We start from the raw sequence: 25,157 nt of genomic DNA, 5'->3' as shown, positions 1-25,157 counted from the left end.
GGCGATCCATGAGGGTTGTTGGATGTCACCCCAGATTGTCCCTACACAGAGAAGAGATTGCATGTGTTATACTAGATGAATATATATCATGAAGAACTAGAATTTTGATACTCACAGGAGTATGGAAATGAGCAGGGTCAACTGTAGGGAACAACGGAGGTGGTGGAGCAGAACCCTGTGCGGCGCTAAGGCTCTGCATGTACTGCAACATCTCTGCCATCCTCGCCTCCATCTCCTGACGTTCCCTCCTCTCTGTTTCTAGCTGGGTCTGTAATATTCCAAGCCAATGTTATAGTAACTCAAAGAGAAGGTATATAACTCAAAGAATGATGAGTTATAGAAGCACTAACCTTGAGTTGCTCTATGCGATGATGTGAGTTATCCTACCGAGGTCATATAGCTGGGCTCGAGCTCGTGCTCCTTGCTCGCACCTGAGACAGAGTGGGAGTGGACGACGAGTCGATTGCCCCATCGGCAATCCATTACCGCCCATGTTTCTTACCTCCTCTGACCCTTATGAGGACATCAGGGTCGATCTCCTCGGTCCTCGGATCGTAATCCGGCCCATGGACCTCATGTGCCATGGCGATGTACTCATGAAGGCGGTAGTAGATGACGGGGTTTCTATATGCCTCGGGCCCATCATCTGGGTTGTAGGTGACGTCGGATGTCGCCTTGCCCTTGTGGGCCATAGAATAGGCCGAGAAGATGGAGCAAGGCATGCCACCATGTGACGCCGACTGCAAGAAAACCAACAAGATAGTTAGAAATAATATCTAATCCAATGTTATATACCTAAATAAAAAAGAGGGTGTACCCATGCTTATGCATATTTGCCTAGGCTATGGCTACCTTGGTGGTGGGAGGGACCTTGCATCATCAGATGTCGTTTCTGGCTAGCGTTGTGCGCCTCGTCCCACTCAGGCGAGCACCACCTATCCACCATCTGCTCCCAGCACTGAGGATGTGCAGCGCACCAATAAGAAATCATCTACAAAGTAAACACGTACACTATATATCAGAAGATATAATTAAGGAAAAAATTGTCATGGATATTAAAGTGTTGTATTTACCTGCAAGTACTAGTCCTTGGTCAACGACATGGTTCGGGCTTGCTGCTTGGTCACCTTCTCCCCAAGGATGGACCGTGGTAGCTGATGACGGCCTGGATTCGTGCCTTGTAGTGCATGTCCATGACGAGCTTATTACAGCTCGTGGTGGCCACCACATCCACCCTAGCCTCGTATCCAACCTCACATCTGAAGAAATCCTGTATACAAAGACGATGTATCCATACATTATTTCAAGAATGTGACATATTTTAAATTATAGTAAGACTTACCCACAGCTCTTGCTTCACCCGCTCCGCCTTGTTGTTGAATTCCCTGTCGTCCCGGTCTACTGCTTCGGGGGCGACACCGTAGTGGTCAAAGGTGTAGGCTGGGTCTGTCACTCCAGCATACTCAACCAGTCCAGTGAAGTGTTCCCTGCACAGAAGGTCGAGGATGCCATTGGGGTTGCGGTCGTGACCCCCAGCATTCTCCACAACCATCCAAGACCTGTCCAAGTGATAAATAAAAAGTATTAGTTTACATTATGAATTTGAACACATAATATGAACAAGCATGGAGAACATAAAGTTACAAGCCTCTCCCCATCCGGCTGAATCAGCGGTCGCCTATCTCGAAGTATGGGACGCTGAGGGAGACTCGCGGGACCTCGCAGGTAGACGTTCCTCGAACCTGAGGCATCCTGCTGAGCGTCGCCATCATCCTGCTATGCCGCATCGACAGCGGTCTGCTGCTCCACCTGCTGCTGGACGTCGTCGTCCTGTTGTGCCTCCTCCGCCGTCCTACGCGTGCTCCTCCTCCCCCTCCTCGTCCTCAGCCAACCGCCCACCATCTTTGTCCAACATCCTACAATTAAAAGTAAACAAATAAGCACATATAAAAAGATGTATTTAGAAACAGGTGCAAAATAAAAAATGTAGCATTACATCGATTAAAAATCTTCATATGTGTCGGGGTTAGCCGGATCATAACTCTCATCATCACTATCAACCATTTCATAGTCAACATCATCTGAAGACACAAGTTCGTCATTGTTGGGGACCTTCGGCTTACGAAGGTCCTCAAAAACATGATTTAACAGTATTTCTGGAGTATGATGTGTGAACAGGTACCTTCGGATTCAAGTCAGCATCACAGTAGACCAGAGTAATACGAAGGTTGATACAGAGCCGAAGGTGTGAGCAAGAAAGCTTCGGCGCGGTAGCAACAAGTGAAACCGACTTAAAGATGAAAAGGCTATTTAAACCTCGACAGATTACTATAGAATTATTATCAAGTGTAAAGGGCATGAATGTAATTTTGTATGGGTTGTGCCCCGTGCCTATAAATAGGAGAACAGTACCCCCGTACTGTTCACGCTGACTTGGCATTCGCTTTTTGCGTCACGCTTGTACTGTTGTCTCCTTCCGATTGAAGGTACACTTGTAATTCAACGATATTTCTGTTTATGCCTAATAATTATATATATATATATAATTGTCCATGTTGTCTTTTATATTCTTTACATTTCATCCTTCGTCATTGCTTAATGAATTTACGAAGGCACGTCCTTCATAACCTTCGTCCGTGAACCATTATACTCCAAGGGAAATAATGCTTCGGAGGACGAAGGACTTTTAACGATTAACATTTTCTATGTTGCCTTGTTCTTAATTCATAGTACTTGAGAACAAGTCCCCAACATTGGCGCCCACCTCCGGTGAACTCACTTCCACTCTGAGTTTTTTGAACACCTTCGGCGATCATAAACCTTCGTTATGGCGCCGAAGAAGGCTTCAGCGACTGGGGCTGCAGCTCTGCAACCACTGGACCACAATCAGGAGACAGTCTCCCTGCGGGAGGCCCGAAGCCAGAAAAGGAAGGCTGTCAGCCCAACACCACTAGAGGACGAGATAGATCAAGAAATCAGAGATATGGAGATGCTTCATCAACAAGTACAGAGGAAGAAAGAAAAGATGGTCAGGCTAGCTGAACTGCAGAGGCAGATAGACGAAGCCTCTGAAGAAGTTCGTCATCTTGCTCAGGATGAGCAACACCGAAGGCCTCAGCACCAAGACCTTCATCAGGAGGGTTTTCCCAATGAGGATGACTGGTATGACAATTTCCATCATGGGAATTTTATTTTTGATGATGCTTCTCCTCTGTCCGCTGAGCTGCAGGCTACACCTTGGCCTCCGTCCTACAAGCCGCCTCAGCTTCCCGTATTCGATGGCCACTCAGACCCGAAGCAGTTTTTGATGAGCTACGAAGCAACAGTATCTTCGTATGGTGGCAATGCTTCAGTCATGGCCAAATCTTTCGTTATGGCTGTCAGAAGTGTTGCTCAAACCTGGTATTCCTCCCTTCGACCAGGAACGATCACTTCATGGCAGAAGCTGAAGGACTTGTTGTTAACTAGCTTTCAAGGATTTCAGACGAAGCCGGTCACTGCTCAGGCTCTGTTCCAGTGCACCCAGGATCACGAAGAATACCTTCAGGCGTATGTCCGAAGGTTCTTGCGTTTGAGGGCACAGGCACCAACGGTGCCCAATGAAATTGTCATCGAGGCCATGATCAAGGGGCTTCGGCCAGGACCGTCAGCTCAGTACTTCGCCAGGAAGCCTCCTCAAACTTTGGAGAAGCTGCTCCAAAAGATGGACGAGTACATTCGGGCCGATAATGGTTTTCGCCAAAGAAGGGAGGAGGCTTTCAGGTTTTCTGAAATGACCAGGGGCTTCGGAGGGAGGTTCTACCCGAGGCACGTGAGATCAATTCATAACTCTACACAAAATGATGACAGAGGAAGCCAACAGCAAAGGCCACAATGCTCCTCACAGGCTTCGGGGCAACAGCAAAGCTCCTTCCGACCACCAGCTCCAAGAGGCAGAGGCGCCAGGGGCTTTGGAGGAAGATTTGGCGATCAACCGAGAAGAATCTTTTGCTTATTCTGCGGTGAGAACAAAGGCCATACTACCAGGATGTGCCATGTTACTATTCAGAAGCAAAAGGAAATAGCTGAAGCAGCAGCACAACAAGCTCAGCCGAAGCAGGTCATGCATACAGCTTCGTATCATTCGCCCTACATTCCAGAATATGTGGGCAATCATCCTGCAGTTTCTGTTGCTTCGGCGAGTCAGCCTCAAGCTTCTTGGCAACAGCCTCCGCCTCCACCTCCGTTGCAACAAGGCCAGCAGCCAGAAGGGAGCCAGTATGCTCCACACCAGAGGGACTTCAGAGAGCAGTCCGAAGCTCGTACAGTCAATAGCACTGTGCCAGAGTCAAAGCATATCTATTGACAAATATCCTACCTTAATAGCAATCTTTTTCATTCAGTTTTATTTTCTGTAATAAAGGACATTGTTTAGATTTCATGTAATTAGTTTCGTTGAATCCTACAAGGAAAATATATCTTCTTCACAGGCTTATATTGATTAAAGTTCAAAGACTTGTGATAACGAAGAGGACCTTCGAACTATCGAAAATTCTTCGAAGCAACAAAAAGTCGTTCTAAGGAACGCAGAGTAAGTTTGCCGAAGTCACAAAAAAGTCGTTCCAAAGGGAGCGCAGTGTAAGTTTTCTGCTCCAAAGTCGTTCCAAAGGGAATGCAGAGCATACAGCGAAAAGTCAACGCTGATACCGCCTAAGTAAAAGGCGAAGCGCGAAAAGTCAACGCGAATACCGCTGAAAGTAAAAGGCGAAGAAGCTCCTAAGGGAGGCTTACAGCGAAAAATAAACGCTGATTCCGCTGAAGTAAAAGGCGAAGAAGCTCCTAAGGGAGGCTTATAAAAGATTATGTTTTATTGCAGGGATGCGTATGTATCTTCGGAATAAACATCATCTCACATGACATAACATCATCGCATCATTTCGCATAGCATAAGCATCATACATCATTTTGCACATGGCACAAGAGGTGGACACACTATCAATCTACAGAAGAACGCTTTGAAAAAAGGGAGAAATCATAGTCACAAAAAGATACATCATTGATCTTCGGAAGTATAGCTTCGGAAAATATTTTCACGAAGCCTGGATATTATTCATCAGAATATTGGATATGGTTGTGACAAAGAAAAATTCTTCTTCACGAAGCATGAAAAGAAGGGAAGGTGTTTTTTCGTCCACGACTCAAAAGCGGTACGTATAAAGTTTCATGCATCGTAAAGAATTGACTAACAAAAATAGGTATATTACATTTAGGGTTACAAAATGTTACAGTACATTACATTTCAGAAGTTTTCACAAAAATACTTAATCCTCTCTCAAAACGACTTCTGCAGCCTCGTTCAGGAGCCGATTGACGACTTCGTCCATAATATCTTCAGCCATTTTTTTAATTTCGTCGTCTCCTTTCGGCTGAGGGCCCGAAGACGTTTTAGCAGGATCTGAAGTAAGACAGGATACGGCTACATTGCTATTACAAATCGCAAACAAATCTTAAAGCCTAAAGATTACAACACAATAAAAACTATTAGTTAATACCTAATTGACCTTCGGCCTCTGCGCTCTTTTCAGCAGCCTCAGCTACTTCTCTAGCATCGTGAATGCCCTTTTCACTTCTTCGAATAATTTCTCCGGCCATTTCTCGGCCACCATTATCCCAGATATCGGTAAAAATTTTTCCACCAATTATACTAGCTTCGGCCGAAGGATCTCTTGCATCTTCAAAGGACAAAGCAGCTTCGGACTGTGCTAAAATTTTTACATGTTCGCAGCCCTTCTTCTCTAAGATGGTGGCAATCCCTCTGGCACCAGAGAAGGCACATATATCTCCTCGGCTATTTAAAATTTCTTCGAAGGCCTCAGCTTTGTGGTCGATCCATTCGATGGGACCTTCGGGATTGCCTCTCGTAAAGTTTTCTTCGCTTGAGAAGGCGCCAACCCTGGCGAAGCTAGCTTTTAACTTTTTAACACACTCTATAGATTTGTTATAGCATCTCTTTCTAGACGAACGAAGCTCTTCAACAGTTATTTCTAGGTGATCGGCCCATTGGTCGCTGAGTTCTCGCTTTGTTTCTTCAAGTATGCGTTCTTCCTTGGCTCTGGCCAGTTGTTTCCGAAGATCTTCAATTTCCCGCTTCTGAGCTTCAGCTTGACCTTTAAAAGCAGCTTCGTCCTCCTTTATTTTATTTATCAATGAGTACAACATTTTATCTTTTTCGAGACCTTCGTTCCTCAGTTCAATAACTTCGGAACGAAGGTTGCTCAGGGCTATAGAACACCCTTCGTCTTCAGCATCTTTCTGTGCCCTAAGGGCATTGCTGAGTATCAGGCCCTGCAAAGAGAAATATGTCTGCGTCAATAGGTTTAAACAAACGAAAAATTTTGGACTCAACAAAAAGGATTTCATTTGTCGCACCTTTAAGCTATTGTAAGCTAGGCTGTCAGCCAGATCGTTCTTTGACAGCACCGAGAGTCCGTCTTCTAAAGTTGGGAATCCGAAGCTCCTGCTCATCTCCCGACAGACAGAAATTTCCTTGCTGTCGGGGAGACAATACAAGAAGTCTTCTTCTCCACTGCCATTGAATATTAACGCCCCCTTTGGATATTTCAGTTTTTGGGCGTAGTGCTGGGCCTCTTGCTCTTCTTTTTCTGATAATTTTTTCCCCGAAGCATGACGAAGAATATAATCACGAACTTTCGGGGATGCTTCGGGGGCAATGACACCGGTTTCTTCAACAAAAGTTGGCTTTGTTATTTTTTCTGCCTCACTTTCCAAGGATTTTATCTTTGCAGGCTCTGAGGGCCCAGCTTCGGCTTCAGTCTCTTGCCCTGGAGCTTTAGAACCAGAAATTTCAGTTGTTGTTTCAGGAATGACAGCAGCCCCCTTCGGAGGTGTGCTTGAAGATTTGATCGTTTCCAGTACATCTAGCACATTAGCCATTCTCTTTCTTTTTGGAGTCACTGCTGGCACTTTTTGATTTTTTACTGTATCAATGTTTGCTGCGGGACTCAAAACCTCTGATGTTTTGGATCCCTCAGTTGCTTCTTTTACTTCTTCCATTTTTTCTGTGAACGGCGCTTCGGCCTTCTCTTTCGTTTCTGATAACAAAATCTTCGATTGTTCCAATTCTATCTTTGTTGGCACTTCGGCCGTTTCTGCGACTTCTGGCAGCAAGGTTGGCTCGGCTGGTTTTTCAGCTTCGGTGGCCGAAGAAGTTTCTCCGGTAAACTCAGGCACCGAAGCTGGTTCAATATAGCGCGGCCGATGTGTAAGGACTTTTATCTTCTTTCTTTTCGGCTCTGGCTCGCTAGGAGCAGTTGCAGCTTCTTCTTTTGCAGAGGTTGTGTTTTTTCTCTTCTGCCTTCGAATGGGATAGCAATAGTCAGGGTAGACAAACCCGATTGCATCAAATACCTGATTCAGCCTCTTCTTTTTTCGGCCTCCGAAGGCTGCTGACATTGCAGTGTCTTCGGCCTTCGAATAAGCCCCGAGCAGCTCATCACTTAAATTTTCAATACTTTTTAACCAGTCATCATCTGGCTCAACGAATTTATCTCCAAATTTAAAAGTGTACTTCAACCTGATAAGTCCACTTTCGTCGGCCTCTTTTATGGTTTCTTGTGGCATTTCCCATTTCTCCGCGAGCGGCCATACCCTGAAGGCAATATGCTCTTGTACTAAGTCTCTCGTTCCAATGAAAGAGCAGACTGCGCCGAAGGCCCTCTGGCATTCTTCGGCAGCTTCATTCATTTCAATCTTCGGCCTCCGAAGGCCGAAGCTTTGCCAGATAGGGCGCATAATTATACCTTTGATATCTTCTCGTATTGTCAGATTATTCTTCACATAAAACCATTCTGTCATCCAGTCGCCGGGCCACCTCTTCCGAAAGGTTGGCACGGGGCAGCTTGACCCGGACCGAGAAACAAAGCTGTAGCAGCCAAAATTATTGTGATACTGTTCCTTACCCCAAGGTTTTGTCTCATATGATAATTCGTGTATATTACAGAAGCTTTTTGCATCAGGCTTCAGACCCTGGCTTCTCACGGCCCACACGAAGATATTCAGCTTTATAATTGCCTCGGGGGTAAGTTGATGGAGATAGATTTCGAATATTTTCAGCACCTCCACGACGAAGCTGCTCAAGGGAAATCGCAGTCCAGCTTTCAAAAAGCTTCGGTACACTACGACTTCATTCTCTTCGGGATGTGGGCAAGTTTTTTCCCCTTCGTCCGCCCTCACAATGGACAAATCCCGGAAATACCTTCCCCTCATATTGACAAGATGACTTTCTTTGATAGTCGATTTACCATAAACTGAATGGCTTGGTCGCCAGGGACGATCTTCGGAGTCTTCACCACCACTGTCCACATCATAGCTGTCACTGTCACCAGTATCCTCAGACAAACCTTCCAGAATCTCCTTGGTGATTTTTTCTGTGTTGGTCTTTGACATCGCTATAAGAAACCCCAAATTTTTCTCTTCGTCGAGGCTCAGCTTCGTCTCAGCAGCAGTCTTCTTATCTTCGGACATCTTCGGAGATGCTAAAAAACTATTTTCAAAGCCGAAGCTTCAAAACTAAAGCTTAGCAAATCTTAGTTCACAAAAGCTAAAAATTGAGTGAGTGGGAGCAGTTGGCCAGAGAGCGTATCAAATGAGTGTGCGGTATGGCCGTATTTATACGCCAAGGGCGTTGAAAATTGAAAGACCCCGCTTGTCAGTGAATATTGCTATTCTAGCAAAGGGAAGATGTTTTTTCGGACCTTCGGCGTAAAGCCTTCGTCCATGTCGCAATCTAAATTTATTATTTTAAACAAATTAATATTGCGAGGGGCTACTGTTGGGGACCTTCGGCTTACGAAGGTCCTCAAAAACATGATTTAACAGTATTTCTGGAGTATGATGTGTGAACAGGTACCTTCGGATTCAAGTCAGCATCACAGTAGACCAGAGTAATACGAAGGTTGATACAGAGCCGAAGGTGTGAGCAAGAAAGCTTCGGCGCGGTAGCAACAAGTGAAACCGACTTAAAGATGAAAAGGCTATTTAAACCTCGACAGATTACTATAGAATTATTATCAAGTGTAAAGGGCATGAATGTAATTTTGTATGGGTTGTGCCCCGTGCCTATAAATAGGAGAACAGTACCCCCGTACTGTTCACGCTGACTTGGCATTCGCTTTTTGCGTCACGCTTGTACTGTTGTCTCCTTCCGATTGAAGGTACACTTGTAATTCAACGATATTTCTGTTTATGCCTAATAATTATATATATATATAATTGTCCATGTTGTCTTTTATATTCTTTACATTTCATCCTTCGTCATTGCTTAATGAATTTACGAAGGCACGTCCTTCATAACCTTCGTCCGTGAACCATTATACTCCAAGGGAAATAATGCTTCGGAGGACGAAGAACTTTTAACGATTAACATTTTCTATGTTGCCTTGTTCTTAATTCATAGTACTTGAGAACAAGTCCCCAACAGTCATTAATGTCATTACCTTCAAGTATTACTAAGTCATTCTCATTTTTCACCTCATCATCCTCCTCATCAACAACCATTTTACTATCTACTTATATTTCGATAGCTTCGGTTAAGTCTATCTCAAATTGCCCTTCTAACCCATCTTATTTGAAGAACTCTCCATCATATGTGTCCGGGTCTAAGTTATAATCTTCATCGTTAAGAATAGGTAATTTACCGTACGGCGATACCTTATACACAACATCCCAACCCTTAAGATGTTCTTTTGTTTGGCACGCATATGGGAGATAATACAATTGTGTGTCCTATTGGGCCACGATATAAACATCGCCTCCAGGTAAGGTGGAATTTTGTCGATTTTCGACTATCCCAAGATTAGAATGTGTCTGTCTCGTCACTTGAGGGTCAAACCAATGACATTTGAATACCGCTGGAGTAAGAGGTTCGGAACCATGAATATTGAGTTCATATATTTCTTCGATTTGTCCAAAATAATCGACCTCGTCAAGGTCGGGCGCAAAGACTCTAAAACACGTTGTTTTCGATCGGGCCAAATTTGCTCGTATCTTGTTGTGCGAAAACAGTATCCATTGACGTCATACCCAAAATATTTCTTGACCCTATAAGCAAAGTCGTTGGCTACTTGTCTCAACTCGACACTCATAGATGGATCTCTTTGGCCCCGCAAGTATTCGCAAGTTAAAAGACACTAAATTGAGTTCATAGACGGATCTCTTTGATAAACTAAGCATATACCTTATGTTTCAACCAGGAAATGAAATCGGGCAATCCATTTCTCGCACCTTTTCTAAGAAGGGTATCATATTCTTGTGGAGTTGGGTCCCTTGATCGACGCCAGAATTCATGAATAAATTGTTTCATGTATGGCGTCACCTCTTCAAGGTTGGTCAGTACATATAGCATGACATGGCACCACTCTTCATGTGTCAGGGTCTTGGTGGTCGAGCCACTTGCGCTTCCGAGTTGGCCTTGAAATATGCTGAGGTTCGATTCATTGTCGTCATCATTGTAACGAGGGGTGGATTATGCACGCTCGGCAGTTTGTCACCATAGTAAGTTGTTGTGAAGTTTGACACCTTCTCTAGGATGTATGCATTTGCAATGAAAGCCTCGATTTTGCATTTATTTCTACATTTCTTTCGAATAGTCTTTAGACATCTCTCGATTGGATAGCACCAACGTCCCTGCACGGGCCCCCCATTCGTGCCTCATAGGGGAGATGAAGAATCAAATGATGCATTTGATTGACGAAGCTGGGTGGAAATATCTTCTCAAGCTTACATTAACACGGGTGTCAATCTTTCCAAGTCTGCAATCATGGTCCGAGATAACTCTTTTGCACAAAGCTAGTAGAAGAAATAACTCAACTCTAAAAGCACTAGTGAGACATGCTCAGGGACATAGCCTCGAACCATCGCACGAAGAATCTGTTCAATCCATATGTGCAAGTCATGACTCTTCATCCCTAAGACTTGCAGAGTAGATAAGTTCACCCCCCCCTACTCAGTTTGGCTGCATACCCATCAGAGAACATCAACATCTTGATGCACTGAAGTATTTCCTTCCTCTAGGCCCTGCTCAGGACGAAATCGGCCTTAGGCCTTCTCCATGTCTTTCCACCACTATGCGGCTTCATCTCTTGGTTTGGTATATCACATAACGTTGCCAGATCCACTCTTGCCTTTATGTTATCCTTTGACTTACCAGGAATGTCCATAATTGTTGCTCAAAGTGTCTCGGTAACATTATTTTCAGTGTGCATCACATCAATGTTGTGTGGAAGGAGCAGGTCGTCATAATTGGGGAGCCGAGTCAAGCCCGACTTATGTGTCCACATATGTTGCTCACCATATCCCACAAAACCACCTTCTGGATTGGCCACGAGCCCATCTATCTGTTGACGAATTTCGGCACCAGTCATCGTTGCAGGTGGGCGGTCTGTCACTACGACATCTTTCGTAATGTTCTTGATGTCTAGGCGGAATGGATGGCCAGGAGGGAGAAATTTTCGATGTTTATCGAACGACGAATATTTGCCACCCTTTTTCAACCAAATGAACCTAAGAGCTTCCTTGCAAACTGGGCATGGGAACTTACCGTGAACACACCAGGCGCAGAATAGCTCGTACGCCGGTAAGTCATGCATGGAGTACTGGTACCAAACATGCATTTTGAAGTTTGTCTTTGTAGCTCGGTCATACGTCCATACCCCTTCCTCCCAAGCACGTACCAATTCATCAATCAAAGGCTCCATGTACACGTCTATTTTATTCCCCGTGTGTCCGGGAATTATCAACGACACAAATATGTTCTGCCTTTGAAAGCACACACCAGGGGAAATTGATTGGGATAACAAACACGGGCCAGCATGTGTACGGGGCAGCGCTCATTCTGTAGGGATTGAACCCATCTGTGGCCAGCGCAACGCGTACATTACGAGCCTCTTCGGCTTTCTCACTGTGAATGGCATCAAAGTGTTTCTATGCTTCACCATCAGATGTGTGCACCATCTTGTCAGGATTGTATCATTTTCCATTTTTGTGCCATGTCATCTGTTTCGCGGATTCCTTGGTCATGTATAGATGTTGGATCCTCTGTATGAATGGAAGGTGGTGTAGGATTGTCACGGGGATGTCGAGCTGCCTCTTCTGTTCATCACCAGAATCTACCTCTATGAACCTAGACGATTTACACTTCGGACAATACTTTGCCTTCGAGTATTCTTTCATAAATAGCACGAAGCCCTTTGAACAAACATGAATTTGCTCATACGTCATCTTGAGTGCATGAAGGAGTTTTTGTGCCTCATACATGCTCTTTGGCAGAACGTGATCCTCCGGAAGCAGGCTGCCAATAACCGTCAACAAGCCATCGAATGTGTCTCGACTCATGCTATACTGCGACTTGAATGCCATTACACGCCCAATGGCATCCAGTTGAGAAACCTTTGTCTGTCCGTGAAGAGGCTTCTGTGTCGCGTCAAACATGTCATAGAACGCCCTTGCGGTCGGCTCTGGCTCGTCCTCCGTACATCCTTCGGTGAACTGTGCCTCGTGATAGTCGTTCAACATATCTGCTACCCTGGCATCAGCATCATAATCCTCGATGCGTTGTCTCACCACCTCCTCTCACGTACATTGCGCTTCACCATGGAAGATCCACCGAGTATAGTCCGACGTAAATCCAGTCTTCCAAATATGTTCTACCATGGCCTTCTTTGATTTTCTTTTCTGGTTGGCACATTTGCTGCACGGGCATGGGACTAGACTAGCTCTTTTAGCAGCTTCACCGTATGCCCGTTCCACGAAATCATCGGTCTTTCTAATCCATTCAGGGGTGACATCGTTCCTTCCTACACGACTCTTGTACATCCACTCACGGTCCTCCATCCTCTAACATATATCGACAAAAAATCAACAGCACCTCCCATGCATGGGGAGGTTTCCAAAACCAGTAAATAAAAGTATCAGCACGATGGCTGACATTCATAGGTATATCAACGGCACTATGGCATATATGCAATGCATTGGACATCATATATACAAGTAGTCGAATTATTATCATAAATATTGCACACATATACATCAAACCACATCTAACACAGCATACAAAACAAATACATATGCATATGCATATTGTTATTGCACACATATACATCAAACCACATCTATCACTAGGGTTTAGGATTTTAGACTCAAATTAGTATCATAAATATTGTTATTTTTCCTATGGATTTAGTCGAATAGCGAAATGCATATGCAATATTTTGGACATCATATATACAAGTAGTTGTAGAGTAGTAGTACAAGTCTTGATCTAAGGAAGAAAACCATACCGAGTTGGCAGTTAGCAAGAATTGAGGCCAAGGTCAGCGGTGACGAGGGTTGGGCGTGAGCCGGTGAGCGGAGGCGCGGGCAACGGGCGACCGGTTAGCGATGACACGGCGGAGAGGGGCGCGCGGTGGTCGGGGCCGACGCCATCGATGGTGGGTGCGGGGCAGCGGAGGGTGGGGCACGCGGTGGCGGCGGCAAGGCGTGCGGGGGCGGCCGAGCGGCGGCGGTGATGGCACGCAGGGGGAGACGGCGGCGTAAGCTCAGTGGGCACGGTCAAAATGAAAACGAATGGAGCCGCTCTGTTATGTTAACTTCAACGTCTTTGCCGAGTGCCCGCGATCTGGCACTCGGCAAAGTTTTTTAAATTTAAAAATACACTTTGCCGAGTGCCGCCTAGCTAGCACTCGGCAAAGATTGTTTATTTTTTATTAAAATTCTTTGCCGAGTGTCCTCGGTTAGACACTCAACAATGAACTCTGTGTCGAGTGTCTTCCCAAGACACTCGGCAAAGAATGTTTGCATTTTTTTCTTTTTTTCCACCAAACGTTTTGTAGTGTTTTCCTACACTATGTAGACCTACATGTTCAGTTTTGGCACAATTATAAAAGTTTTTGCTATAATTATTAGATTTAGTTCGTTTAATTGAATTTCTTCGGAAAATTTAGATTTGAACTGCAAGTCACTCGAAACATGGAAAATCGTGCATGCAAAAATGATATTCATGTTATTTAGCACAAGTTACGACCGATTTCAGGAACAGACCGGAATCTTCAAGCACCATGCTCACTAAACATGACCGTGAACTTGCCATCTAGTTGTTCAAAAATTGTATAAAAACAAACAAAGTCAGAATATCTTAAAACTTATCCACATATCATGATATCATATGTACAGGTTGTGATAAAAATTTGAGAATGTTTCGAAAAAGTTATGACGCACTATGTGTAGAGACCTAAGTGGCGTAACATTCCATCATAGAGTTTCAATATAGATCGGCTAGGTTTCTACACATATTGCGTCACAACTTTCTCAAAACATTCTCAAATTTTTATCACAGCCTCTATATATGATATCATGACATGTGGACAAGTTTCATGATTTTCTAACTTTATTTGTGTTTAATACAATTTTTAAACAACTGGATGGCAAGTTCACAGTCATATTTAGTGAGCATGGTGCTCGAAGATTCCGGTCTGTTCCTAAAATCGGTCGTAACTTGTGCTAAATAACATGAATATCATTTTTGCATGCACGGTTTTTCATGTTTCGAGTGACATGGAGTTCAAATCTGAATTTTTCGAAGAAATTCAATTAAATGGACTAACAGTTATAGAAAACACTTTTATAATTGTGCAAAAATAGAACATGTAGGTCTACATAGTGTAGGAACATAACACAAAAAGTTTGGTTGGGAAAAGAAAAAAATAAAAATATAGTTTACCGAGTGTCCATGAATGGCACTCGGCAAAGCATTCTTTGCCGAGTGTTAGACGTGGGACACTCGGCTAAGTAGCTTCTTTGCCGAGTGCCAAAGCCCGGCGCTCGGCATAGATAACGGTCGTCAACTATAGACGGCTGCTGATGGCCCTTTATCGATATCCGACTTTTGCCGAGTGTTTGGCACTCGGCAAAGTAGTATTTGCCAAGTCCTGCTCTCGGTAAACGCAGTCGTTACAGAGAGTGTAACTTTGTCGAGTGATCGATAGAAAACACTCATCAAAGCGTCGAGCACTCGGCAAAGAGCCGGATTCCGGTAGTGTCCTGGCATCCTGCATTTTTAATAAAATTGGTAGTGACAAGAGTAATAAGATGGTATTAACCTAGAAGCCCAGCTCACCCACCATTTTTCGCCCTCCGCTATCTTTAGAGCCTCTTGTAGAGATGCACATCGTTTTTGAAGTTCCTCACATATTGCTATTGTTTCTTCAATAGTATTCTTCAAGTCAGCCACTATATGAAATAATAAAATTTTAGTCAGAGCAATGTAGAAAAAAGTATACATGATGCAATAATTTCAAAAGGTTTGTATCTATCTCAGAATGTTGATTGTGCGTCGCCTCAAGCTAACCACTGATCTTCTCGTTCTCGATTTCAAAAAAAAATTGTGTCTTCTCCCCCTAAGAAAACCTTTGATATATGCTCAAAGTTTCTTGATGTATTCCATCATTTGCTCGCTTTTCCCATGCGCAACCAGAGAAACTAATTTACCAAAGATAGGAAGTCATACAAATGAAACAGTGAAGTTTGACCTAAAATATCATATATCAAAATATTGCAAAAGCTAATGGGAGCTACTTTCTGTGGAACCATCATCAGTGCCATGTGCAGAAGCTTATCATTTTGATGGTTAAAATATTAAACCATCTTTGTTTGTACTGGTTGAAGCCTTTATTTTCTTCTTCCAAATTACAATTCGTTATCTGATTCACTAATGCTCACTTGTTAAAGAAAATAGTAAATGGCCTTTTATTACTGCTCCATTTCCCCATTAGTTTATGTGTTGTTGATTCGCTAAGTAGCTCACAACACACAAGTAACAAATGTGTTAGAGCTAGCAAGACAGGTATGAGGGACATTCAGGTCATTAACAGATGATAAGTGAAGCGAATGAACATAAAGTAAATGCATCTATCACCTAGCGTCCAGAGCTGAACTAGAGAATGGGTATGTGCCTGAAATTAACACAGTCAGTTCACATGAGCACAGGCAGAGAAACATGTGAGCTGATATTTGTACTTTTTTATTCAAAATGTCATCTATGCATTGTGGGAGTTTGAATCGACACATCCATGAGGATGGTAATAGGAGATACACAGGAACAAGCGACAGTATAAGGTACACATCTAGGTACGGGAGAGAGGGATGGAGCAACAGACCTCGTAGTCCATCTTGTTCTTCCCCTTCATCTTCTCGTTGAGGATGAAGTCGACGTCCTCCCTGCCCGCGAACACCATGGGCTCCTCCGGTGGTGGAGACGCAGCGGCCAGCCGCTGCCTCCCAGTCTCAACGGCGGTGCACTGGGGCATTCTAGGCTACGCATCCGCCAGGTTGTTCTCCTTGTGGTGTAGCACCACTAGGCGGAGAGGCAGCGACTTTCGTGGCGTGATCCGGGAGGCGCAGTGGTGTGCGACAGATCTGCGTGGTAGGTGTAACGCCCTGAATTTGGGGGTAGAATTTTTTCTTCTTTTTACTCACCAAATTCAGGCGTTACTCTCTTTTCTTTTCCCGTTTCACTCCTTCTTCCCAATTTCAAAGCAATATAACGACGGGTGTCCGTGTCATGTGTAAACAAAACCTAAGTTGACATGAGTGTTGCATCATGCTGAATCATATTTCTTTGTCTGATTACGTGCTTAATCGCGTGCGTTGCTTAGTTTCGTTTCGGATTTTGCTTCACGAATTGAATTCAGATCTATGGTTGTGCGTGCCACAGGGTTTTGACCCGCGGTGCGGCCTAGCCCAGCTCGACCCAGCCCGGCCCAGCCCAGCTCGGCCCGCGCGCCCCTAGCGCCCCCTGCTCCCCATGCGCGCGCCCCCTGGTCCCTTTTACCTCATTTCAATTCTCCCGCGCAGCAACCTCTCTCTCTCTCTCCCATCTCTCTCTCTCTCTCCCCGTGGTGCCCTAGGTTTTGGAGACGGTGATCGCCGGAGTTGGATCCCTGAGGTGAGCTCCCCTCCCTTCTCTCTCTCCCTCTTCCTCTTCCTCCCTTTCCCTTCCCTACACGCGCCCCCTTCTTCTCCCCTGCGCGCGCGCCCCCCTGCAACCCCTCGCGTGCGGCCCCTATGGCGCACCCCTCGGCGTGGCCCCCGGCCCCCCTCACGGTGTGGCTCCCCCGCCCCCCGGTGCAGCGGCCCCTGCTCCCCCCCCCCCCTCGCGCGCGGCTCCCTCGCCCACCCCCCCCCCACCCCCCGGCGCGGCGTCCCCGGCTCCCGGTGGCGCGGCCCCAGCCCCCTGCGCGTGGTCCCGGCCCCCTGCGCGCGGCCCTCGGCTCCCGGCGGCGCGGCCCCAGCCCCAACCCCCGGCGGCGCGGCTCCCTGGCCCCTCGGCGCGGCCTTGGCCCCCTCGCGTGCGGCCCCTCGGTCCCGGTGCGCGCGGCCCTGCACGGCCTCGCGCTTTCCCGTTTACCCAATGCGTTCTCGCGTGCGCAGCCCCACGCGCGCGGTGATTGATTCTTGGTTTTTAATTAATTTTAAACCCTGTTTAGTTAGCGTGCTTCGTCGCGCGACGAATTTGTTTAATTTCAGATTCTATTAATGTGCTGCGTCGCGCGCTTCGTCGTGCGACGATCCATTTTTTTATTCAGGATTGTTTAATGTATGGCGTCGCGCGTCCAGTCGCGCGACGTTCCATTTTAAATTCAGTTTGGTTGACGTATGTCGTCGTGTGTTTCGTCGCGCGACGCTTAACGTCTCTTTATAATTAATGCAGGTGTCTCGTTGCGCGCTCTATCGCGTGACGAGTCGTTTATTTCTTAATTCAATTTAAGTGTTGTGTCGCGCGTCTCGCCGCGCGACAATTCTTTTAATTTACCTTCATATGCTTATAATAATTAAATATGGAACATGACTTTACCTTATGCTAAACGCGATGGCCAAATGAATACCATTCTGCTTAGACGAGTATTTTAATTTATAATCGTGTGACGTGATCGCGTATCGACCGTGGCCTCGACCGTTACTTTCTCTTTCTCGCTTAGTCATAAGTGCGAGCCCTGCGTCGAACGTCTGTTTATTTATTGCATTCCATTGTGTGGTGTACTGTTCTTTTGTATTAAATGTGTGGAATGTATGTTTGAACTCGTATAGATAACGGTCAGTTGGTGGAGTCCGAAGGAGTTGCAGGTGAAGACCCTGAGCAGCAGCTGGTTGGTGAAGGCAAGTGTCCCTTGACCCATCTATGTCCTACTAATTCTTATAATTCACTTCCCGCATTTACACAGTTTATACCTAAGGATTGACTAGCTTTTGTCTATCTTGCCCTTGTTTACCTATTCTGGTTGGGTTATTATGGTTTAGCTTTATACTAGTGCTTTACATTAATCAATGAACATGATGAGATTATCTATGATACGATGTTTTCCCTTATGATTATGATGATGGTACTTGTGGCCCTTAAGGGGACTCGAGCTGTTTCTCAAGTGCCTCTCCGTAAGAACCAGTTCGTTGGATGACCGCCCGGGAAAACAGTGCAACCATGAGGGTGGAGTGGGACGCCCTTAGCTGAGCAATTAGAGGAACTGGGGTGTAGTTCGCTTCGCCGTCGTGCCGTTAATGGGCCTCGGTGTATGCGGCTCGCTCTGCCAAGGTTGGTTCGCCCCTTGGGGAGGAGTTCGGTGCATTTAGGAAACCTAACGGGCGGCTACAGCCCAAGGGAATCTATGTAAAGGCTACGTAGTGAGACCCTGCCTATTCACCTTGGTAGTGTTTAAGGGTTTGATCGGCCCGAGGCAAGAGGGAATCACGGCTTGCGGGTAAAGTGCGCAACCTCTGCAGATTGTTATGAAACTGATATATCAGCCGTGCTCGCGGTTATGAGCGGCCAAAGGAGCTCCATTGATTAGAGATACTTGATCAGATATGTATGGTTTATAGGTGGTGACGAGGATGATGGTTATGATTATGCTTATGGTACTGGTAAGTGGTATACTTTCTGTTTGGAAAGGATACATCGGGTTAATAACTTGGGTTAATGCTAAAACCTGGCTTTCTACTAGTAATAATAACCTGACCAACTAAAAGCAACTGCTTGACTTAACTCCACATAAAGCTAGTCCACTACAGCCAAACGGGACATTTTGCTGAGTATGTTGATGTGTACTCACTCTTGCTTTACACACCAACCCCACCCACGGGTTGTCAGCGTTGCAACCACTGCTCAGGTGAAGATGAATTCGTGGAGGACTTCCAGGAGTTTCAAGAGTACGACGAGTTCTAGGTGTGGGTTAGCGGCAACCCCCAGTCGGCTGCCTGTGTAGGCCGTGTGTATCTATGTTTCTTTTCCGCACTTTGATTATTGTTAAAGACTATGTGGATGTCTCGGACATCATGATGTAATCGACTATTATACCCTCTTTTATGTCATTATTTTAGCACTGTGTGATGATGTCCAGTTATGTAACTGCTGTGTACGTGAATTGCTGATACTGGCACGTACATGGTCCGCATTCGGTTTACCTTCTAAAACCGGGTGTGACAGTAGGGCAGGGGAATTTGTGGTCGGTGGCGATGGCAAGCGCCTCCGCCATGGCTCTGCGGGGTTCATGCGGAATGCGCTCCAGCATCTCCACCGATGAGATGGGGCAAGAGCTGTCAAAGCCGCCACATCTAGAAGCGGCGGTGCTGGTCCGTATGGTGAGCGACTGAGGAGGGGAGCCAGGTGATGGGGAACTCCTCGTGATGGCAAGCACCTCGGGTGTGTACCCCTGGACGAACATTGTTGGGACGGCGCCGAAGAGGTGGTGCTGGAGACCTGATGTGTGGAACAGATGTGAGAGGTGGGAGAAAATGCCTCTGACGACCCATTGGTGGTCATGTCATACTAGATCGAGAGATCAGGGAGGACTGGAGCGACGACGCGGACGGGTGTGGGGGCATGGGTGTGGACGCCTTTGCCCCGCGCGGATGGAGGAGGCAATCCCCACCAAGCATGCGTCGGCGAACGCCATTGCCACCACCAACTACCCTCACCTCCCGCTGGTGACACGCACGCTGAGTGGAGCCGTGACGCGGACGTGGGGACAAAACACGTGGAATCACTCGACGTCGAGTTGCTTATTCTTCTGCCACAACGAGACCACCGAGCGACGAAGCACAGGAGAGCAAATCTAAATCTCCACCTACCCGCAAACATAGGGACGTAGACCTCGACGGCCATCGTCGATGGCTCTTAGGGGCAGGCGCAACAACCAGATAGGTGGGGAGCAGACAACAGGTGCACGGGTTGGGGGGACACGGGAATGACGAGGGCAGAGGCACGGTGAAGTGTGGACGCCTATAATAGAGACTTATAAAGTAGTATATAAAGATAAAGATAAAGATGTGAGTGGTTCAAGTAAGCGGTTATCTTGGGACAAACTTTGAGAAACATCAAATTGTAGCAACTCCGATATGAATATAGCACATTCCAATGTGAACAGCTTTGTAGGAATTCAGATTTATTTGGCTGACAAACGAGAAGGATCGAATGTGAGTATCGTTCCAGCGATTTAATAAAAAATTCACATTGAAGACAAGTAATTCAGATAGGACAATACAGCTCACTTCTAGCGAATGGAAGACCATCCATCCACCTATATATATATCATATGGTGGCTGCCAAACCACTGCCTTGCTCCATCCAGATCAGTAATTACCTCTACTACAACTAGCAAGCAAGAAAAAGCACAATAAGGTTATGAGTTATGACTTATGAGATTATCGGAGCAATAAATTAAGCACGCGATCACAACTGTCAACTCAGAAGTCCTCGTCGATGCTGAAGGTATGGTTTGCAGCAGCGCCGCCGTTGAGGCTGGACATTACGGACGCCTTCTGGTACTCCCCGACGCGCTTCTCAAAGAAGTTAGTCTTGCCCTGCAGGGAAATGAGCTCCATCCAGTCGAAGGGGTTGGCGACGTTGTACATCTTCCTGTGCCCCAGCGCCATGAGCAGGCGGTCGGCGACGAACTCGATGTACTGGCTCATGAGCCCGCCGTTCATTCCGACCAGCGCGACGGGGAGCGCGTCGCAAACGAACTCACGCTCGATGTCGACGGCGTCGGCAACGATCTCGCGGACGCGGGACTCATCGAGCTTGCCCCGAAGGAGGTCATAAAGGAGGCAGGCGAAGTCGCAGTGGAGGCCCTCGTCCCGGGAGATGAGCTCATTAGAGAAAGTGAGGCCCGGCATGAGGCCGCGCTTCTTGAGCCAGAAGATGGCGCAGAAGGAGCCCGAGAAGAAGATGCCCTCGACGCAGGCGAAGGCAACGAGGCGCTCGGCAAAGCGCTCCCCGCCGTCGATCCAGCGCATGGCCCAGTCGGCCTTGCGGCGTACGGCGGGGACGGTTTCGATGGCGCGGAAGAGGCGGTCCTTCTCGGTGCCATCGCGGATGTAGGTCTCGAGCAGCAGCGAGTACATCTCCGAGTGGATGTTCTCGATGGCGATTTGGAAGCCGTAAAAGGCGCGCGCCTCGGCGACCTGGACATCGGACATGAAGCGGGAGGCGAGGTTCTCGAGCACGATGCCGTCGGAGGCGGCGAAGAAGGCGAGCACGTGGGAGATGAAGTGGCGCTCGTCGGGGGAGAGGGCCGCGTCCCAGTGGCGCGCGTCCGCGGAGAGGTCCACCTCCTCGGCAGTCCAGAAGGACGCCACCGCCTTCTTGTAGAACTCCCAAATCTGCGGGTACCGGATCGGGAACATGGAGAAGCGGTCGGACGACTCCGCCAGCAACGGCTCCTGCATGTCGCACGCGGGGACGAGCGCCGGCGCGGAAGGCATCGTCGGAGGGGTTGGAAGATTCGTAGGGTGGGGTATTGGAGGATTTCGGTGAAATTGTGTGAGTTGGGAAACGGCGGCAGCGGGATTGATTTATAGGGGGTGTGAGGGAATTGGGGAAATTTTGAATCCAAATTCGGGACAGGATTGGCGCCCGCCTTGGCTTGGCTTGCGAGGGAAGGAGGCGCGCCGTGCCACGGCAGAAATGATTTGAAAATTTCCGGTGGGAAATTTTGACGGCGGGAGCGGGAGCGGGAGCGGGAGATAGGTGGTGGCGGCCTGGGTTATGCATCCCGTTTTTAAACTGAATTTCGTCTGTTTCCGAAATCGGAAAATAATCGAATTTCGCCCGAATTTTGTATTTCCCGAACAGTTTACTTTTCAAATTCAAAAAAACGAATTTCGCATGTCTGACCGAATTTCGCCGTTTCCCGGCCCATTTTCGGTGTTTTTTTTACCAAAAAACGTATTTTAGTTAGAAAAATAAAGTCAAAATTTATCTGTATGTTATTCAAATCATGTTGCATAATAAGTAACAATATATTCATATACAATTTGGTGCCCAGACATAAACTATACTAACGGAAATAGAAACACGTAATTTGAGTGCAACGCAAAACAAATATATATACTAACTATTAAGAATCTATTGTAGACTGCCCCCGCCCACCTGCCTACGCCCGCCCGCCGCGAACCGCCCGTCCGCACGCCGCAATCCCGCCGCGACCTTCGCCAACCGCACTCCCGCCCCCCATCCACCCCGCACGCCGCAATCCCGCCACGGCCGCCGCGAACGACGCGAACTGCTCGCTCGCACGCCGCAATCCCGCTGTGGCCGCTGCAGCAGCCGCCGCGCCCTCCGCGAACCGCCCTAACGCCCGCCCGACGCATGCCGCACGCCATGGTCGACCCGTGCCCGCAAATCCCGTCGTGGCCACTGCAGCCGCCAGTTCACCCGTGTGGTTGTGTGGTCGTGGCTGCCTCGCCTCCCGCTCAGAGCTGTAGTGCACGAGCGCCTCGCCTCCCCCTTCGATGTCCCCTTACCCACCCGAGGCTGCAGAGACCCGGCCATACCCCCGCCTTGCCCCCACCTCCGCGCTCCTCCGACCCACCTGCGGATGCAGATGCACGTGCTTCGGCGCCGCTCCACCCGCATCCGCGACATGAGCGGGATCTCCAACCCACCCGCGGTTGCCGCTCCACCCGCATCGGCCACGGACGTGAGCGAGGGAAGTGCAGCCACCAAATCTCGACACTAACCCTAGGTCCTACAAAAGCCCTAGATCAGCAAGCCTCCGCCTTGGCGTGCCTTCACCCGAGCACGACCGCGTTCAGGAGACCCGCGACTGCTACAACAGCTGCGCCGCCTTCCTCTTCGACAGCATGCGTCCGGGCCCGGGTCCATCATGCTCGCCACCCACAGCGTGGATTTAGGTAACCGGCCGAGCAAGCAGTCTATGTATTGTCTTCATGTCCACAATTGGTATCTAATGTTTTATGTAGATTGCCCACACAAGACTGGAAATATTTGGACTTACAATAAAACTATCACAACTCTTTTCATTTGAGAAGCTATATTTTCAGACATTGTTAGTCAATTTTTTCTGGTTTATGACACTAGATGGACTTATCTGTGAATATAAAAAATATAACAGAAACTTTCCAATTCACGTTCACAAATTAAAACAAATTTACTGATGCTGAAGCTGCAAGTTTTTTCTTTGATTTTTTTGGCACCTGTTGGATTTGGGTTGCAATATATATAAAATGTACTTAACTGATTTTTTGTGAGAAAATCAGTTGTGGGGCTGTGCTACTTAAACGCATTTAAAGTTCCCTTAGCATAAAATAATTGACACTAGCTGTTGGAGGTATGGTGAGAACGTGTTAGAAGTTAAGAAGAATCCTAACTGGGTATGTCCAGTTTGTCGTGGCATCTGTAATTGCAGCATATGCAGAACCAAGAAAGGATGGTTCCCTACTGGTTCTGCCTATAGGAAGGTATATCTAATAACATAATCTGATCTGCCTTCTTGGTTAGGGTTTGGGTGATGGAGTGATACTCGATCTGGTGGATTCGGATTTGATTTTCTCCTTGCCTTTTTGTGCAGCTTGATGGCTTGCCAGCGATGGTACTAGTCATCCTCTCCAATGACCCCACTGTGCAGCTTGAGGCCACTATGCGGCAACTTACTTGTTAACTTGAGAGATCCTCGGAGACCAATTTGCAAGGTAGGTTTGGTTCATCAAGGTCTGGGGTATATCAGGAGTTTGTGTTCATTGCCAGTGAACAGCAAAGTTTCCACCTTGGTTTGGCCTTCCAACTCTCATGTTGTTTGAACTGTTACACTAATAATTCGTTGCTAATTCTTAGGTTGGATACTTTGGGTTGTCAAGGATCAAGCGCAACACTCTGGTTTCTGGTGGTGTCTGCGGCACTCTTCCATGGATGGCACCAAAGCTACTAAATGGCAGCAACAACAAAGTCTCTGAGAAAGCAAGTTTTTTTCCGACCATACTCCTGATAGCTCTTTGCATATGGAACCCTGACAGGCTAATACGTAATGAGTATTTGGTTTTACACATGCAGGTGGATGTGTTCTCTTTTGGGATAGTTTTATGGGAGATCTTGACTGGTGAGGAACCGTATGTAAATATGCATTGTGGTGCTATCATAGGTATGTACTAGCGATGCCCATCCAACCTTTTGTTGCCTCCTAGCTTCCATTTGGAAATTATGAATTACCCGATGACTGTAACTCAAGGTTCCAGACAAATTTAAAACAGAAAAGGATGGGGTCCTCTGTTCATGAGTGATCTTCGAGTGATCCACAAAATCTCCCTCTTTATATTGGCCGGCAAAATTGTGATCCTATCAGCACAAATGAGTTTTTTTTCACTGCACCACAATTGGCTACAATTGCTAGATGGCAAGAAGACATATCTCTGTGGTTTTTTCGAGTCCAATTATGCCGACTCTAACTATGTAACTCCAAAACCTCTCAGGAAGGCACTACAATGACAGGTGCAAATATTGTAGCCTCATAAGTTACTTGGCTAAATTTACTTGTTTATATTCCTTAACCATGAAATGCTTCTTATTCACAATGAAGTTGTTTTCCCTCAATGAAATGGCTTGACATCTGAAATTTTATACCATCATCAACTGCAACTATCACCAAGTATCCAAAAGTATTACCATTGTGATATGTTCTTACCACATATGTTATTACCAACTATCACCAATTATCCAGAAGTATTACCATTGTAATATGGTTATTAGGTGAAACTATTTTTTTCCTTCACCAATGTGGTGGTGTGGTGCATTTATGCAGGTTAAGGTACAGTCTTTG

At 46.7% G+C, this 25,157-nt stretch overlaps 1 protein-coding gene across 1 annotated transcript; it reads right to left on the bottom strand.

Annotated features, from left to right (window-relative positions):
• Positions 1–20,485: 20,485 nt before the first annotated feature.
• LOC100192012 (uncharacterized) lies at positions 20,486–21,872 on the bottom strand. Its single transcript, NM_001137436.2, has one exon. The coding sequence runs from the start codon at positions 21,805–21,807 to the stop codon at positions 20,788–20,790; it is 1,020 nt and encodes a 339-aa protein (NP_001130908.2). The 5' UTR covers positions 21,808–21,872; the 3' UTR covers positions 20,486–20,787.
• Positions 21,873–25,157: the final 3,285 nt, after the last annotated feature.

This window comes from Zea mays, chromosome 2, assembly GCF_902167145.1.
Source record: "Zea mays cultivar B73 chromosome 2, Zm-B73-REFERENCE-NAM-5.0, whole genome shotgun sequence".
NCBI lineage: Eukaryota > Viridiplantae > Streptophyta > Magnoliopsida > Poales > Poaceae > Zea > Zea mays.
The sequence above is the reverse complement of the archived record's forward strand: the minus strand, read 5'-3'. Positions and strand labels throughout refer to the sequence as shown.

Coding starts and splice junctions, on each gene's coding strand:
- LOC100192012 (NM_001137436.2), bottom strand. CDS start 21,807: ATGCCTTCCGCGCCGGCGCTCGTCCCCGCGTGCGACATGCAGGAGCCG.